At 36.8% G+C, this 19,759-nt stretch overlaps 1 protein-coding gene across 1 annotated transcript in view; it reads left to right on the forward strand.

Moving 5' to 3' along the window:
• LOC135219790 (tyrosine-protein phosphatase Lar-like) overlaps positions 1-19,759 on the forward strand; it is a 1,028,451-nt gene that overhangs the window by 834,749 nt on the left and 173,943 nt on the right. The window contains 1 exon segment of the mRNA XM_064256864.1: positions 1,427-1,444. Coding sequence (XP_064112934.1) covers positions 1,427-1,444 — 18 coding nt within the window.

Here is a 19,759-nt window from a genome sequence, read left to right on the forward strand (position 1 = left end):
ATTTCAGGGTCTCTTCAGGTCTAAAGATGCAGTTCAAGGTCTCTTCAGGTTTAAAGATACAGTTCAAGGTCTTTTCAGGTCTCAAAGGTTCAGTGCAAGGTTTCTTCAGGTTTAAAGATACAGTTCAAGTTCTCTTCAGGTCTAAAGATACAGTTCAAGTTCTCTTCAGGTCTAAAGATACAGTTCAAGTTCTCTTCAGGTCTAAAGATACAGTTCAAGGTTCTCTTCAGGTCTAAAGATACAGTTCAAAGTCATCAGGTTTCAGTCAAGGTTCTCTTTTTTTTTTTTCAGGTCTAAAGATCAGTTCAAGGTTCTCTTCATCTAAAGGATCAGTCAAGTCTCTTCAGGTTTAAAGATACAGTTCAAGTCTCTTCAGGTCTAAAGATACAGTTCAAGTTCTCTTCAGGTCTCAAAGGTTCAGTGCAAGGTTTCTTCAGGTTTAAAGAGACAGTTCAAGTTCTCTTCAGGTCTAAAGATACAGTTCAAGTTCTCTTCAGGTTTAAAGCATAACAGGTTCAGTTCTTTCTCAGGTCTAAAGACAGTTCAAGTCTCTTCAAAGGTTTAAAAGAACGTTCAAGCTCTTCAGGTCAAAGGTTCAGTTCAGGTTAAATTTCAAGTTTAAAGACAGTTCAAGTTCTCTTCAGGTCTAAAGATACAGTTCAAGTTCTCTTCAGGTCTCAAAGGTTCAGTTCAGGGTTTCTTAAGGTCTAAATGGTTCAGTTCAAGTTCTCTTCAAGTCTAAAGATACAGTTCAAGTTCTCTTCAGGTCTCAAAGGTTCAGTTCAGGGTTTCTTAAGGTCTAAATGGTTCAGTTCAAGGTTTCTTTAGATCTAAAGTTTCAGTTCAAGGGCTCTTCAGGTCTAAACGATCCAGTTTATGGTTTCTTCAGGTCTGAAAGATTCAGTCCAAGGTTTCTCGAGAGCTAAAGATTCAGTCCAAGGTTTCTTAAGATCTGAGGAGCCAATTCAGGGTCTCTTCAGGTCTCAAGATTCGGTTCGATGTTTCTTTGGGTCCAGACAATTCAGTTCAATATCGCTTCAAGTCTAAACAGTTCAGTTGAAGGTAACTTCAGGTCGAAAGAGCCCGTTCCAGGCTTCTTCGGGTTTGAAGTTTCAATTGGCAATTATGTTCAGGTTTGAAGACACAATCAAAGTTTGTCCACTGCTGAATTCTTGAGTTTAAGGTATATGTAGTATTTAAGATAGATTTAAAGTTTCCTTGATGCTGAAGGATCGATTCCAGTTTGCAATGCTGAAAGGGGGATATCTTGTCTTAGCTCGTAGCCTTTTCCATTTTATTTCTCTAATGCTGTGTGGTCCAGGTTGTGTTGCGGGCAGGGAGAGGGCCAGTTAATATCTGTCTTGTTTAAACGCTTGTCAACTAACCCGTTCTTCCTTTTTTTCTTCCTATTCACGCGTTCTTCCAGTCAACGGAGCTAACACAAGTAAGTAAAGGATAATAACCTGATTGGAGAAGGAAATTTTGGCTATTTTTTTTCCTTTTGGTTTGACACACTCCTTTCCTTTCTCGTGGCTGAAGTCAAGCATTATTAATATTTTTATGAAATATTCTGTAACTTATTTATTGGCTGATGTAAAGATTAAGCGGTGCTTTTATTTTATTTCCTGTAATTTGTGTATTTATTCTAACAACTTACTTTACTTACCCCTCCCCATCTATTTTGTAGTCTGTATTTTGATTTGCATCTAATAATTGGCTGTAAGTCTTTCATGTGTATTGTAAAAATATTTGTTGAAATCTTTCTGCTATTTCAGCTTATTTATTAGCCTTTGATTCCTTTGATTCATCAATATTCAAAAGTTTGCATAATTTAAGAATAAGCAACTATTTTTCTGTATGCCAGTCTTGCGTATAAGCAATTAAATACATTCCGAAAGCTTCTGTTCCCAGTATTTTTTGTAGTACTGCAAAATTACAACAATTCCAAAATGCATCTATTTTAATTTAAAAAAGAATATCAGTTATCACATCTGATGTATTGATAAATTGATTTACAGGTTTGTATTTGATTATAACCACAAGTCATTCCAGACTCCCAAAACTCCAATGCATAAATTTTGTCACTGATTGCATTTATTTGTAATGTATGATTTTATTCGTGATACATAAAGTTAATAAGAAATTATCATTCGCTTTTGATGTTTGGAGGTAGCCAGTCGGAACGATGCTTGTTTTTTATGACACAAGTTTTATTACTGGAAAGTTCAATTCCTATCTGGATCATTGTGAAATAACATTCAGAAGTATAATATGACGTTAAGAGATTTTGAAGTTCAGAATTTTCATGCAGAGTCCATGACGTCATTATCATAAATGTTTTTTCTCGTCAAATCTCGATAGATGTAAAGATAAATAAGATTGTAAGACACTTTTAATGGGAGAAACTCAAGAGTAAAATTCTTTTAGTGGGGGATACTTGTGGAAAATAGTTTCGTTAAGTGTTTAAATGAAAATGAAACTCTTTGTAATTCAAATCCTCCTTCCTTGATATCATTGAATTTATGACTGGCATTTAGTGCGAAATTATTGTTCAGGTGTATATATTTAAAACTAAGCTGCGATTCAGTTCTTTACCAAACTGTAGCATATTTGAGCAGATTTTGTTTATAAAGAAACAAAGTGAAGTTGAATTTCGGATTTCGAACCTGTTTGAACAAATGTCCCAGCCATTATGCTTATTATTATCATTAAAAATAACAAAACTCAGAAACCAGACAAGGTCATATTGAGAAAGGTAATTGTTGCAGTAGGAAAGCGTTTGAAGAAGAGAATATGCTTGACTAAGCCTTGGTCTCTATTCTTATGTTGCTTCGGTGTGTGTTGGCGTTTCACGTTTGCTCATTGTTTCGTATTCTTACTCTCCACTCCTTAGCTATTCTCTTTTTTGAGTTCACTAACTCCCATCTTTGAACCGGGTTCAGAAATGGCGTGGAGAATGCAAAGCACCGTTTGTGCCCCAGGGTCCTTGTACACGCACTTTGGGAAAACTCGATTCTCCTGGTTCGTGTAGGTAATGAAACAGGTCTCAGTTTTTTTTATTCTTTTTTTAATTATAAGAAGAGAACAGATTTTAAAATAAGTCAGTCATTATTGAAATATTGAAATTGGGGGAAATGGTTCAATTTGTTCAATTTTCTCAAAAATGCTTCAATTATTTGAAAATGTTTAGACTGTCCGACTTCAAAATTTAAGATCTCAAGAGTTACGAAACTTCTTTAAAGAAATAATCCAGTCATTAAACAGATATTGCCTTTATGAAACATTTCGTTAGCATTCATAATTTGTTTTAATAGATATTGCCTTTATTAACATCTGGTTAGCATTCAGAATTTGGTTATTAAAAAGAACACAGATCATTTAGAGACGGTAAACCTCTGCCGAGGCAGAGGATTCGGACCCCGACAAAAATGGTCCCTTGTCCGGATCTCAAAATCTGATCCCATGTTGCCAGTCACGAGGCCCACTGCAAGTGAAGTTTTCATGGAAATCAAGGCAGCATTTTCTGTTGTCTTGGTAACCTAAAGAAATCCAAACGGACCCGAAACCATAGACTCCTTCCTAAAGAATAGTGCTATTTATAACTAATAACTACAGGATAATATAACTAACAAATGACAAAACAAAAATGAGTAGGATATTATTGAATAGAAATAAACTGATGAACTAATAACTAATGGAGCTTGGTTAAGGAAGTAAGAATGTGCTTGTGATTGATCTTTAAGAAAAGGAACTCAAACTGAAGACAGGGATACCATGGGACAGCGGCTATGGGACAGCTAGAGCATTCAAGACATTCGTTATGTGACCACTGTTCGGCATAAGATAATTGATAGCTGCAAACAGTCAAACAGACGATCGAACCAGTGAAGATGAACATAACTTAAAGAGGATGGCAGCCGCAACTTTAAAAACAATTCATAAATAAAGTAATCAGGAGGGTCATATTTTATCGTCAAAACCTGAGACCAGCATAAACGCTTTGCATTTTTCGAACTATGTCTGAACCTTCATTTCATAATCTTCCCCATTTTTCGTCTTCCTGAAAGGTTTCTTTGGCTGCCTGTGTATTTTCATTTGCTTTTACAATTTTTACTTCTTTGGAATATTTGGCTGATCTGACAATATTCTCTCACCGCTGGTTGTGTATCGTAAACTGTATTTGTCTCCCGTGTCATTTTGTTTGTTTGTTTGTTTTTCCACATCACTCACCATCACATCACTCGACCTTCTTCAAACCTCTATTTTATTTCAAGTTTTTGTTTTGTTTTATACGTTGCACATTTTAGCAATTTCAGCACTGTTGGTGGAATGCGGTAAATACAGGAGAGGTAAGTTCCCACCCCTTGGAAAATTGCACATGGAAGAAATAATGTTGGAAAATGTGGAGGGTAAGGTGGCTGTTGCACTAATTGCACGGACGATTGCACCTTTGAAATGAGTGAAAAAGTGATACTCCCATTTGTCACATTTTTCATTCCCATGAAATTACTGTATTTACTCTGTTGTTTTCATTATCAATTGTGCTTTTATATTTATGTGTATATTTTAATTATGTGTGTGTGTATTGACGTATTCTGATTGTTAATTATGCTGTTGTCTATGCATTGTTTTCAGTACAGAGTTAGTCCTCCCCACCCGAGGTTGGATAGATTTGTAGATATTCGAGGAAATTGTTTCTGTCTTTTTTGCTCAATGTAGAAAGTTTTCAGGTTTTCCATTTAACAAAATGTATTCGCGTTATTTATGGTGCTATAATTAGTACAAGTAGAATTGACGTGAATGTGAAGACTGTAGAAGCCGACCACGAATATGTTTCTTCACGATGCCCTCAGTAATTGCAGTTTCCCCCTTCCGTTTTGGTTGAGGATCTCTTAGCGCCAAACCACCCATGTTGTTTCCAGTCATGTACGTTCAGCGAGAAAAACAGTGGCACTTGGCCGTGTAACTCTTCAATTTAATTAAGAGCCGAAATTCATGTAGCTAAGTCGGAAACGCTAAAATTGTTCAGAGTTGGTGAGAAAATGAACTGTTCAACCGCTAAAGGGTGCGAGACTCAACGCCAGATCTTTTATGATGGGCTTTCAGTGCCTTTGATTGTTTATTATGTCAAATTCAGCATGATGTAGTAATAACAACGGTTATGCAAACTCCAAATGCCTGTACATTCTATAAATTGATAGATTTGTGCATGTAGACACTTACAGTATTTGTGTAAGGATGTACGCATGGCTTTATTTATTTATTGTATTATACATTATGAACACTTAGCGTAGGTACATACACATCCTTACCCACGAAGGAGACTGGGTCATCTATCACTACGTCAGGCAACAGTACTAGAATGGTAGAGTCTAAGCGATCAGGTCTTTGGTCCTGACGTTCATAAATCTTATAGTTTTTACAGAAAACCTTAGCCGACAGAAGCTGGCTGTGCCGATTCTCTCTCTCTCTCTCTCTCTCTCTCTCTCTCTCTCTCTCTCTATCTCTCCCTCTCGCTCTCTCTCTCTCTCTCTCTCTCTCTCTCTCTCTCTCTCACACACACAGATTATATTGTTTGGAGCTTCATAATGTTGATATTTGTTTACCAGGCAGAAATAGTTAAATGATGGGGAACGATTAATAACCGCATGAGAATCAATATAAAAAAAAAAATGCAAGCACACATCTCTAGCAATGTATTTTTGAACTTGTGCTCCATAAATATAGCTAATGATCATCCGCGTCCTTTGGAAGCGTTGGTTATCCTTGAACGTGAAGTAATTAAGCGAATAGATCTGACGGTTGCCTCCTCCAAACTCGGTAGAGATCCGATGTTTTGACTATAAAGAAAAAACGAGCCAATAAACTAGAGACAATAAAACGCGTGAAGTATCCCCCTTTCCCCCATAAAAAAAGAGATTAGATGAGCTAGTGATGTAGTAGATTAGTGGGGAGGGGGAGGGTCCTGCTAACCAGCTAGGAGATGCCGGAACCCCCCCGCCCTCGTACCCTTCATCTCCATCGGTCCTTTTTGTAGCGGCACGGGCAGTTTAGTATGTATGAAGTCGGCCGGGCGTAATTTTGTGAGAGGCGCTTGCCTTCCTTCCCTCCCACCAAAGAGCAATAATAGAAATATATGGACTATTGCAGTCATCTATCAAACGCTTCTCTGCCTCCTGTTCCTACACCTTCCTCCATTTTCCTTCCTCTCTCGCGTTCCCTTCCATTTCTGATTGTTTTTGTCCTTTCATTCCTCGGTATGTGTTTTAAATCTTTCATTCTCCTAAATTTCCAACCTCTTTCCATTTTCGTTTCCAGTTTATTTCATTGCTCTCTCTCTCTCTCTCTCTCTCTCTCTCTCTCTCTCTCTCTCTCTCTCTCTCTCATCTACTAGTTCTTATTCTTATGCTTTTGTATTCATACAATAACTACTGATGATGCTGTTTGTTATACTGTGAGCTTCAGAGAACAGTCCGTATATGATCGTAGGATTTGCTGCAACCATTTGTCCAAAGATCTGCAGGTTGGTTAACTTTCGTGACGATGCTGTCGGAGTTGTCTCACTTAAGAACGATGAAGGCGATTTTTGCTTGTCATGCAACCGGCATTATTATCATTGCCATGCTGGGTTGTAGGATTCACCCACAGAAAGCTTAATATACTGGGTCAGTGTGTTCTTATCGCGTGCTTTGTACATTTTTTTTTATGTTGTAGCCATATAAAACTCATTCGTGTAATTTGTGTGCCTTGATTTTCCTTTATATCTTGCTGTATGTGAGGTTTCGGCATTAATGTTGAAAAACTACTTCTGTCTATTTTCGGATTTTTGTCTGTCAGTTTTGTCCCTAGTTGGCAACTAGAGAACTTGGGAGAAAGACACAAAAATTTCTCGTCTTTTACTCTGAATTTTCTCTTTATCAGATGTTAGCAATTATTGGATCAAGTGATAGATTTTATACTTCAAGACCGGAGGAAAATTGCTATATGGTATAGGTATTCTTTTGTAACTTATAAAATTTATTATCCCATAATAACCCTTATGATAGTATTTCTCTGGCTGTATATTATGCATTAATAATGTTTGATTGGCTAACAATGAAAATTACTTCATTAATGAAGAAGGAAAGCTATTTCTTATTTTGATATCATGACACTTTATCCGTGTCAACCACATTTGCATCATTAACATTGCTTTCAGATCAGTTTAACTAAATGAAACTGTTAATTTCTGACCATTTTTCCGGGAACAGAATCTTTTTGTTAAGTGTTCATGCGATCTACTGAATTTCGAAGATTCTCTCTCTCTCTCTCTCTCTCTCTCTAAACAAATATCTAAACTGCATCCCAGACCATCCAAGATTGGAAGATGCAAAATATACCGGAAGATGTACTAGCAACTCTCTGGTAGACATTAGAGGCTGCCTCACACTGAGGGACCTGGGGCAACCCGAACGAACTGTAAGACTGTAAGGACTCTCTCTCTCTCTCTCTCCTCTCTCTCTCTCTCTCTCTCTCTCTCTCTTTTCCTTGTCTTGTGCCATAGCCTACGTTATTTCCTTGATATTATGTTCCTATTTTAATAATCTTATAATTATTGTGGTGACGACCTTTCACATGAATATGCAGATTTTGATGCCGGGATTGTAATTTTGACAGAAGGAAGATCCAAGTTGACACCGTCTTAAGGGAAAATAGCATTCTGGAATTACGTAATCTCCCCATTAGTCCAGCGGATCCTTTTATTGATCATGCCACCGTCACCTTGTACATCCGTCTCTTTTCCGTTGCCGTTTGATGCTCCTTCCGTTCATTATGACTTATTGATTTAACAGTCCTTCAGTAACATTTCACTGACACGGGGAATCTTGCAGGATGGATGCTTCATACATTTCCTTCAACAGTATCGACAGACTCTGGTCGTCTTTCATGCAATCCCAGTCGTGCGTCAAGATGAAGAGCTCCGGACTTTGTCTTCCAACGTTCAACAAGTGATTATCCTCCGGTGTTGCGAGTTAATGGAACAAAGGCTCACTCCCAGTTGCCGAGGGAAAGATAGCGAAGACATCTGTTATATAAACGGGCGGGTGTTGATCTTTCCATTCGTCCAATGCTGTAATTGCATTGCTCCAGTATACGGACACGCTTTGTCTACAAAAGAATTGTACCATCCCATCTCTGAAGAGAATTTTATATATATATATATATATATATATATATATATATATATATATATATTATATATTATGTTTGTGTGTATGTATGTATGTAGTGTGTGTGTGTGTGTATATATATATATATATATATATATATATATATATATATATATATATATATATATATATACGTATATCTTTGCATGATTTGTATCTTCCCGCGGTGCTAAACCTTAAGACTGGAGTGACTCCGCGTACTTTAGGCTCAGTTCCCTAGGCGACTTGTGTTATGAAGACGAATTGTTATGAATATTTATGCATCATATCGTCGCCGTCGTCCATCTATCTTCAGCTGCCTCCCCCTTCCCCTCCTCTCCCTCTACTGTTCCTCCTCCTCCTCCTCCTCATCTTCTCCTACATCTCCCGCTTTTATGGTTTTCCGTATCTCGTCGTCTAACCTTTTCAGGACTGATGATCTTTATACAACCTCGCTCTCGCCCACTGCGAGTAAAATTTAATTCCCCGATACCGCACTCCTCCTCCTCCAACCCCTATCGGTGCCCGCCCTTCCAGGCACACGCCCTTTCTCCTCCCGCCTGCTCTCCTGCTTCCAATTGTTTTTGTATATAGAAATGTATACATTTATACACGTCTCTCATAGCGTTCCCATGTTGAAGGTGGAACCGTCTACATGGGTTGCTTGATTTATTTTTCATGAGCAGTGTCGCGTGCGGGGCAAGGCTTAGGTAGATAGAATCGAACGTGGGTTTTCAAGTGGGAGTCCTACTTTAGGTCATCTCTCTCTCTCTCTCTCTCTCTCTCTCTCGTCAGTGTTATTTGTTAATTTACACCTGTCATCGTTTATATCTGTGTATTTGTTTCACACCTATTTTTAACGTGTTTTATTTTGTTGAGTTTTTCATCTCATGAAAAATCAGAAATTGATGATACTGGAATACATTATTCATGAGGTAATTATCATATTTGCTAATGAGACGTTCCTAATATTGGGAAATGAATGATGAAATTTACTTATATTTTTCTTTTCATATGAACTTATTTTCAATCTTTTTTTTTTTTTGAAAAGACTCTCTGAAAAAGGGTGAACGGTTTGGCGGCTTGAATAAGTTACATTTTGGCAGTATCATAAATGTGAGGCATCGTCTGCTTTATTTTTCATATGGTTTAGTTATTGCTCAAGAGTCACAAGTGGAAATACACGAAAAATGATTTAAGGCGTTTCCAAAAATGTTCTATTTTTCACTCCTAGAAATACAAGTGACTTTCCGAGATTGTTCTGTTGTTCCCTTTTTTATGATTACAGAAGAAAAGACGCATTAATGAAACTACCCAGGTTGTTTTGTGTCTGGCGTCCCTAAGAATACCTGTTGAAATGATGTGAGTGGGAATTCTCGGAATTCATGGAAATGTTAACCGTTCTGCGCTGGAAATCGAGGTCACCAAAGCAGCCTGTTGCGAAGCTGTCGCCTTTATGTTGCGACAACCCCACCCGCGAAGGGGCGACATGGGAGATAGATGTCTGCGGAATTGCAGGAAGGTGTTGTGCGAGAGGGAAGGGGCGGAGCCGCCGATGGATGGAAAAGGGCACGAATGGATGGGCGCTTGTTACCCCGCAGACGGACGAACACACTCGCTTCGTGTTAATGATAGAGTGAAACTTCGAATAACGTCAAGATTTGAGGGAAAAAGAAGAGAGAAAGGAGGGTGGGGAGGGAGGAGGGGGATGGCGTGTGGGATTGAAGGAGAGCTGCTGCTGCTGTATTTATGAATACGCCTTTTGTTGGTTCAGTCTGTGGAAATAAAAGCGTATTGAAAACGGAGCTACGATTTCTACTCCTCGGGTATTTGGATTCTCTGGTCGCTCTCGCGTTTCTGGAGAGAGAGAGAGAGAGAGAGAGAGAGAGAGAGAGAGAGAGAGGAGAGTACGCAATACCGTGAGGGTAAAACATTGCCAAAGAATAGACGACGACGAAGGCAAGAAGTGAAAGAGTCTGTCAGTCGATGTTTTTGCTTATTTTTACATTTTCTTTTGTACGCGACAGACTGCCTGCTGTGCAATGCAAGGAACGTCGTACTCGCGCAGCCTTGGGGTCTATCAGATCATGAAATCTCGTTCCTGGAGTTGAGTAACTGGTTCTTTCTTTGATTTCGCTCTCTTTGCCTTCCCGGTGATTTTCGAATGGAAGGAAAAGAATGTAATTACATTTTGGCAGCGTTCTGAAGTCATAGGAAGTAGGTTACTTATTTCAAATTTTATCTGAAAATATTCGATGGAATTGAGGACTAGGCTCAACATATAGTCGTGTTTTTTCTCCGTGTGTGATATATATATATATATATATATATAATATATATATATATAATATAGAAATAATCCACACCCAATCACGTGTTGAACAGAAATAAATTTCTGAATCACGTCAGGATCGAACCCAGGTCTCTCAATTGAAAGACAAGACCGTTCCCAACGGTCTTGTGTGGGCGTTTGTTGGCAACGGTCATGTCTTTCAATTGAGAGACCTAGGTTTGGTCTTAATGTGAGTCATATATATATATATATATACACACATACCTTCAGCCTATTCACGTCCGCTGTTCGCTCTGACTCTTTTCAATCTTACTTTGTTCATTCGTTCCGTCCAATTCTTCATTTTTACTGTACGTGCGTAGGTAATTAAAAGGGTTGAGACTTGTCCTAGAACAATTTTGAATGCATACATACCCACGAACTGGAAATATATATTCCGCTTATGTGCTGATTACTTCAGTACCTTGTGCATGATGCATTAAATTTCTTTAAAGCACCTCTTGTGAAGAATACTCTATTTTAGATTTCTCTTACTGGGTGAAGTACGTCAAGTTGTAGTGTTCTGTAGTGTTCTCTTAGCCATCATCGTTTTTTAATTGAATTGGATATAGAATTTAGGCCAGAAGCCAAGCACTGGGACCTATGAGGTTATTCAGCGCTGAAACTGAAACTTGACAGTAAAAGATCTGAAAGCTGTAAAAGGAGAAAAATCTCACAGTTGCACTATGAATCAACTGTTAGGGGAGGGTGGATGGTAAGGTGGAATAAAGAGAATATGAAAGGAGGTACAGTAAAAGGAACGAAAGGTCCTCTTTTATTTTCGTAAACCAGTATGAGTAGAGCATCGCCCGAATAACTCTCTAACGACATTTCTATCATTTGTACTACAGTCTGACCTGGACTCTGAACACCTAGAACAAGGCATAGATAGGTATGCAGAAGAAGCACTGAAACAACAACGAAAACAACTTGAGATGTTTCTGTGTAAACGACGGGCGTGTTTAAAATAGTGTGTCCCATTGTTTTCATTTAATTTTCTCTCCAGCCTCCTTCCACGCCTCCTCTCCACCGTCCCGCCCCAGCCCTCCCATAGGCGAGTCCCGGGCCCCTCCTCTCCGCCACCACGGCCTGATACTGGTAGAGCGAAAACACTCGTTGTTTGTTTATGTAAAATGCCAATGTTTAGTTGGTTCGTAAAATTTCCAACTGATTTCCCTCTGTCTTTGTTCATATATGAAAGGACCTAGCTCAATTGTCACAGTAAATTTTTAATGGCGTTGAATAGTAGCCCTAAGAGCGAGTAATAAGTTACCTGGATGAAACTATAGTCGATGTGAATTCATTCCAAGGCTTAACGCAACCCTCGCCTTCTTGATATCATAGATGCCATAAACCCCCAGAGAAAATTGCCAACTGTTCTTGTAATCTCTGTCAAGAATCTGTGAGCCAATTTGCATTATTTAAAAGGAATTAAAAGTAAGCTAGCAAAGAGGAAAACTATATTAGCTTAGAAAATATAACCCTGTCCTCTGCAGTGTAATCTGTTTACCAGTAGGTATTTTGATTAAGAACCTCTTTGTGCTGTAGTAAACATCTTGCTACATGTACAGTTGAGAATCCTGTACAAGTACTGTAGAAATGAGTAAACATAAATAATTCATAATTCACTACTTTTTCGGTAGTGAATGGACTTAATTACGGAAATGAAAATGATATAGATAGACCTCTACGGAGAAAAACAAAGGAGAAACTTGGAAATAACACCTGTTATTGAATAACAAGCTTTTTTCTTCTTTTTTTTTTTGGAATATGGATCGAAACACGTATACGATGGTGTCGACAAACGTTCTTGGTAATAGCGGACACTAAATGGATGAAACAAATAACAAGGAAGTACTTTAATTGGCCAATTGTTTTCGAGGGAGGCTTGTTTGTATGGTGTCTGCATAGAGGGTTTTTAGATATTTGTATTTTTGAGAGAGAGAGAGAGAGAGAGAGAGAGAGAGAGAGAGAGAGTAGCGCTCGACTGGCGTTTTTCCTTTTATTTGTGTGCTTTGACAGTGTCTTTTAAACGTAAACAGAGCGAAAAGTTAAACATAGAGGGTGAGAAAACCTCTCAAACGTAGAATATTCTTTTTTTTCTTTATCCATATAGTAGACCATAGCGTACTGTCTTTTGTGATGAACGTTTTCGGGAAAGGGAAAGTCAGTATGTGAACCTATTCTACGTAAATTTCTTTTATGTATCTGGTACTGAGAGAGAGAGAGAGAGAGAGAGAGAGAGAGAGAGAGAGAGAGAGAGAGAGACTTCCTTTCACGCACACCCTGGTCTTTGTTTACAATTGGTAGTTTCCTCTCCTTTGCTCATTTCCACCCCAAGGAAAGCGGAGCGGAGGCGCGGTTTCAGAGTTGCTGACAAAACAAGGAGGAAATGATCCTTCGTTGGAAAATGTGATTATAATGATAATGGATGCTTATGAGTGGTCATGAAAGAAAAGAATGGAGATGAAGATGGGAAAAATAGGAACGACTGGATGATGAGAGTTTAATGATGGGGGAGGTTGCAGGTGATAATCAAGTTGAAAAGAATAAAATGGACTCGAAAGATATTATTGGTTTTAAGTTTGTCATTTGTCATTATAAGGTTGAAATGATGATTATACTGTGCGACCATAATGCACAAATGCATAAATACAAGTGTCAGTGTACAGATTTTTACATTGAATTACTTTTCATATCTGAACCCGCAAATGCATGCATACTTGTTTCGCGCGCGCGCGCGCGCACACACACACACACATACACACACAAAACAAATGATTGCATACATGTATACGTACATAATTACACATACAAGTGTGTGTGTATATATATATATAGTAGTATATATATATATATATTATATATATATTATATATATATATAGTATATATACTCTTGTATATGTATGTTTTATGAATACATTCATATGGTGTGTGTGAAACACGTATTTACACATTCTGTGGTACACATATGAAGCGTAAATTCAATATAAAAAGAATTTAATACACTGACATGTGTACACATGTATATTAGTATGGTATACAGTAAAACCATAATTTATATAATTTATATATATATATATATATATATATATATATATATGTGCGTGTGTGTGTGTGTGCGCGTGTGTGTGTGTGTGTATGTGTGTGTGTATGAATGTGTATGAGACTTTCTCATGAGTCGATCGGCATGGAAAAAGCCAAGCTACCTTTCATGTTGCGTTTATCCTTTAACTGGTGATTCATGGATGAACCTCTTACATAGAAATTTTTTTGCAAATTCAGCTGTACCTTGTAATTTACTCTGAAGGGTCATTGATAGTGCGTCGCTGTACTTCACCCTTATCACACCCACTGCGACACGTGTTTCCATCTTTCAGGTACTGAGGCGCTGCTTGAATAATTAGCTGATTTCAGTTCAGTAAGTTGTTTCTCATTTCACTTGAATATTTTAATTATTATAATTATATTATATATATATATATATATATATATATATATGTATATATATATGTATATATATATATGATATATATATGTGTATATATATATATATATATATATATATATATATATAATATATATATCCAATGTCCTCTTTAGTCTCTGTAATTCACCATTCTATGAACAGTAATTAACAAAGGATTTCAACTCGGAATTACTAACTGAAATGGGGACAAAGTAGATGCATAAGCTTTCATGAGCAGTTTGACCTTTCTACCATTACCTTGATATTCATAATGCTTTCTGGAAACATAAAATATTAAAGTGAAATAAGGAAACAACTTACTGACTGAATCAGTAATTATTCAAGAAGCGCCTCAGTACACATATGTATGTATATATATGTGTGTGTGTGTGTGTATCTATATATATATATATATATATATAATATATATATATATATGATATATATATGTTGTGTGTGTGTGTGTGTGTGTGCGTGTGCGCGTGTGTGTGTATATATATATGTGTGGTTTGTGTGTGTGTGTACACCATCAATAACTTATTAAGGCCAAGACGTACCCCAAATGATAAGTGGAGAGTGTTTGTTAAGTTTTCAGATTCAGAAATAATGAAAAGCAAGTCAAATTTTCATCTCTAGAAATTGGACGTTTGAATTTTTTTCATAATATTGAGTAAATATAAAGTGGTAAAAGATAGAATATTGAAACTGACTAAAAATAAAGAACCAGTTACAGTTAAAAGAAGACGTATCCCGTCCAGATTCATAATTGTGTTCTCTGGTATTTTGAAAAGCGATGTCATTGTTGGTATGTGAGCATCTTAAAACTTTCAGGCATACGGTTAGTCTGTCGCACAACAGGCAGCTATGCAATAGCTGTAAAACAGGCTCATGAATCCTAATCATTTCAGGAATGTGGAATTTGGTCAAATTACTTGGGGGTTTATTTCTGCATCTCTTGAGTTGCCAGGAGTACACGTGGCCGTTGTCATAGTAACATCATCATCTATTACAGAGTATTCCTTTTGAATATCTCGATGGTGCTGCCTTTACGACTTGCACCGTGGGATTAATAAGAGATTTCACCAAGCCAACAGGAGTACAGCAGTGGCAAAACCCCAAATTGTAAAATTGCCTTTGTTTAAAATAACAAATCTTTTGCATTCTTAATAAAAACCGAGGGTCGACCAATGTTCCTAACCATTTCATTTCATTTCATGAGGATGTAAGGTTTCTTAAAAATCTGCAGGAAACCTTAGAATACCTTTGCCTGCTTACTCCCTATATTGCATCAGGATTTCACTGACTTTGGTAAAAAAAAGGGTATATGTATATGTATATGTATATATATATATATGTATATATATATATATATATATATAATATAATATATATATATATATATATATATATATATATATATATATGATATATATATATAGTATAATATAGATATATATATATATATATATATAATATATATATATATATATAGCGCATTTATATAAAGAAGTGATTTCTTCTTCTATTATGCTAATTCGTTTTCCTTAACCTTTCTTTCTTTTGACTCCATTCAGAATTCATTATTCTTTTGTTACATCGAATTTTTTGTTTGTCGCAGTGGACTGGCATACCTCGTTATGCATATTAATAGATTTTATACTCTGGTCTTGAATCGAGCATAATCTGATGTTCAACCCAGTGGAGTTACACAGTGGAGTTACTTAGTGGAGTTACACAGGAAAGGTTATGTCCCGTCGCAGGAAACGTTATAGCATTTTTATTCTATTCGTGAATAACTTTCAGTCTTTATATTTTCGCATAGGCTACATCTCCTGCTTACCAACTCATTCTAATATTTTCCATTAGAAGAAATATTAAGTCAATGTATACTTGACATGAAAATCATTGCGACATGTGACAAGTAGCCAACTTAAAAAGAAATTAAAAAAAAAGCTCACCTAAGTTCTTCAGACCGGTATTGCCCAATTTTACATGCTTGAGTTCAGAGTGAAATACATATCTGGAGCATAATTGACACTATCCTGAGCACCATAGTATTAGTAGTAGTGACAATCCTCTGAAATTTCATTGAAACGTAGTTCTTGCATGAATATTTTGCGGGAGTTGACAAGTGGAAATTGAGGACGGATAAAAATCACACTTGAGAAACATTTTTTTTGCAAGACCTTCTTTGTGCTTCTATCTCAAGAATAAGGTTTTTAGTTTTTCAGTCTTGAAATGTCTGAATAAGGGTGTGGTGTAAAGAAGGAAAAGCAATAGCCTTATCTAATGGAAATGATCTTTTTGACGAGGAAGCCGATCTATTATATGATTAGGGGGGGAACATAGCTATCTAAAATAGCACACCGGGTTGTCTTTAATCGGTGATTATGTTCTGGGAAATACATTAGAGAAGGAAAATTGCTTTGAAACTGGAACATTTTCAAATGAAACCGCATAAAAAGATTGAGAGGGTAGCATTGGCTTCCTTGACTTCAGGAGGTCAATTGAGTGATTCCATGCTAAAAGAGTAATCATGAGAGTTGGCATGGCAACGGAAGAAGATGCTGTGGGATACAGATAGGCGCCCTATCAGCTTCCAATATTCTTCCCCATAATTTCTCCGCTTCAACAACGTTGACTCGCCTCGTCAGCGAGATTTAGCCAATTTTTAAGACTTAAGGTTTCCCTCGGTATCTCTCAGTTGGAAAATACAGAACTTACAGTGTCACAAGGTCCCTGTAAATTCTTGAATGTAATATATAATATATATATATATATATATATATATATATATACATATACGTGTTTGTGTGTATAAACATAAATATGTATGTATGTATTATGTATATATATATTATTATATGTATATATATATGTATATATATGTATGTATATATATATACATATATATATATATATATAGTACATAATACATTACATATCATATTTATGTTTATACACACAAACACGTATATGTATATATATATATATATATATATATATATATACATATATATATATAATATATATATATTTATATATATATATATAATATATATTATATGTCCTCTTAGGTTTATTTACCGGTAAAATAATGCAAGTTCTGAAATGCCGCTCAAACAGAAGATCTCTCCCGTCGGGGAGTCAGTTTTTTAAGGAAAAAGTAATTGAAAAGATGCATATAAACAATAAATGAATAAGTTACTCAAGTCCCTTGTGAGGAAACTGCGGAGAGAACCTTTTTTGTTTTTATTCCGGAATAATTTCTTAACGCAAAAATGAGAAATGTTACAATTCCCGCGTCGGTACACTGCGTCACTGGTTACATATTTTTTGCCTCTCATATGAGTGTAACGAGTGCGACCTCCCGTTGTCGATTTCGTCCCCTCATTTACCGTCCAAAAGAGAGCGAGTGAAAAAAAAAACGTGGGACGTAAATGAACCCGGTTTTTGAATGCGAGCGAGAGGATCATTCGTTAACCGCGAAGATGGAGAGAGAACAGAAGATACTTCTTCATCTCTTGCTTAATAGAGATGAGATCTTTTCAATCTCTCTCTCTCTCTCTCTCTCTCTCTCTCTCTCTCTCTCTCTCTCTCTCTAGGGCAGTGTGCCGGAGGGAGGGATACGGTATCTTCAGAAATGCTTTCCTGCCACGGCTTTTCTGCGTTTGGTCTCTGCAGCAGCAGACAAACATGAAACTTCACTTACTGGCCAGATGGTGTCACAGTGGGGTGACTGACGAAACCCTTAACGGAGTGTATAAGAAGGAGAAAGGGGATAAGAGGCGGAGACTGGTGAGAGAGAGAGAAAGAGAGAGAGAGAGAGAGTTCCCTCGCGTAAGGCATATGCATTTCAGGGCGAGTTCTCATTCCTTCGTGGAGGCCTAACGCTTTATCAAGAGACTTCCTAACTTCCTATTTAAAATACATTTCTAAAATGTCTTTTCAGGTCATAAATGCCGCGGCTTTTCGAAAGATTTGCGACGCACCACTCCATGTTTTTTTTTTTTTTTTTCAGATTAATTCGGCTCGTTGAGGTGTTATGCGCGTTTTGAGTTTAAAACGGGAAAAGAACATTACCTGTAGATTCGCCTTATTGACATATTTGTTTTCTCTTTGTTTGTGTTTTTTCCCGTTTTGAAGTTATTTCATGAACACTTGGTTTGGCACTGTATTCCTTGAATTTTACAGGAAAGAGTCCGTTCTTTGTGTGTTTCTGTTTAGCAAAATCTTATATAAATTCATTCTTAGTAATTGATGACTGTAATTTTTATTTTTATGAATTGTTGTCATTCACACAATCGGTGAACTAGAACACGGCAAAAAGTCGCCATACAAGTCGAATGAATTGTAGCTATTAGCTGAACCGTAGTTTACCGCATAACAAAATTGCAGTTTGGCATAGAGGTGTTTCCTTTGTAGTAATGAGGTGAATAAAAGGTGCAGCGATAACTAACATCATCATATTTGATATGCTAATGATGATGAATATAAGAGTTTTAACAATACCAACTACAATAATGCAGTGACGATAAGAATGAGTTAATTAGATTTGGAGGCGCCTTTCATCTGATAAAGTCCGTATCGATTATTCTCCAATACATGGCACGGCTTGTACCCAAATACCGTGTTGTATGCTGAAACTGGGAAAAGGAAATTGGTGATAATATTCTGTTCGGGGAACTGGTCCAAAATTCGAAATTGGCTATACTGAAATTTGAGGTTCTATGTGCTGCTAAATTCTGCCCGTGGAGTGGTGCTATTTTGTATCGCGCCTGTTTTGCAGATTCAATTAAGCTCTCCAGGGAGGGGCCTCCTCGCTCTATGTATATCTTGGATGACACTGAGGAACGAAAACACCCTCTGACAAGTTCCTCGCTCCCGATTTGTTGTTTTGGTGTCTCGTTCTGTCATTGGGTGTTGTCATCGCCGTCGGTTGTGTCAGAGTTGTCATCAAGGGTGATATTTAGCTAAAAGACGCTCTCGTGAGTTTCCGGTTGGGGTTTACCTTTCGATTTAACGTTGTCAGAGCCTCACAGGCGTCTTTCTAGTAATGAAAGGTATCAAGGATATTTATGGCATTAATAATCGTAATCAGTGACATCTGTTTTGGGATCAGATGTTATTGAGAGACGTCGTCAAAAAACACTCTTTTTGCGGCTGAATGTAATATCAAGGGCGTCTATTTTATTATCAAAAGTTTTTGCTTTGCTAATTGTAATTAGTAAGTTTGTTTGTTAAAATAGTGAGTAAGTTTGTTAAAGATGTACATTTTGTTCATTTTCATTATCAGAGTATCTTCTGTTACTGGTTAACGATTAGAGAAAATATGCTTAATTGTGTCATTCTTCTTTTAATGCTGTTTGGTCGTCGTATAAATGGGCATTTTCAATATTGCTATGTTATGTTTCATTATGAAATGAAGAGTATTTAATTTTAATTAATATAATCAAGGACATCTTTTTTTATTCTTATTATGGGAATTGTCACTTATTGTTATTTTTGGTTGTCAAAGGCTTTTGTATTTTACATCACCAGTAATGTTCTTAAGGTAGTGTTCTTTATGGAGTAACATCTACCTTGGAGAAATATTTTGAAGATGCAAAAATGGTCTAGTTTAAATATGGAAATCGAAGGTGGCGTTAAATGCGAAGGGAATGAATATGAATGGGGAAAGGGATTATACATAAATAATGCAGAAAGGGAAAGTGCAGAGGAGAAAGCTAACTGGTGGATGAGTTGAAAGTTTGAAAAGTTCGGCAGG

The sequence above is a fragment of the Macrobrachium nipponense genome, chromosome 1 (genome assembly GCF_015104395.2).
Source record: "Macrobrachium nipponense isolate FS-2020 chromosome 1, ASM1510439v2, whole genome shotgun sequence".
Taxonomy (NCBI): Eukaryota; Metazoa; Arthropoda; class Malacostraca; order Decapoda; family Palaemonidae; genus Macrobrachium; species Macrobrachium nipponense.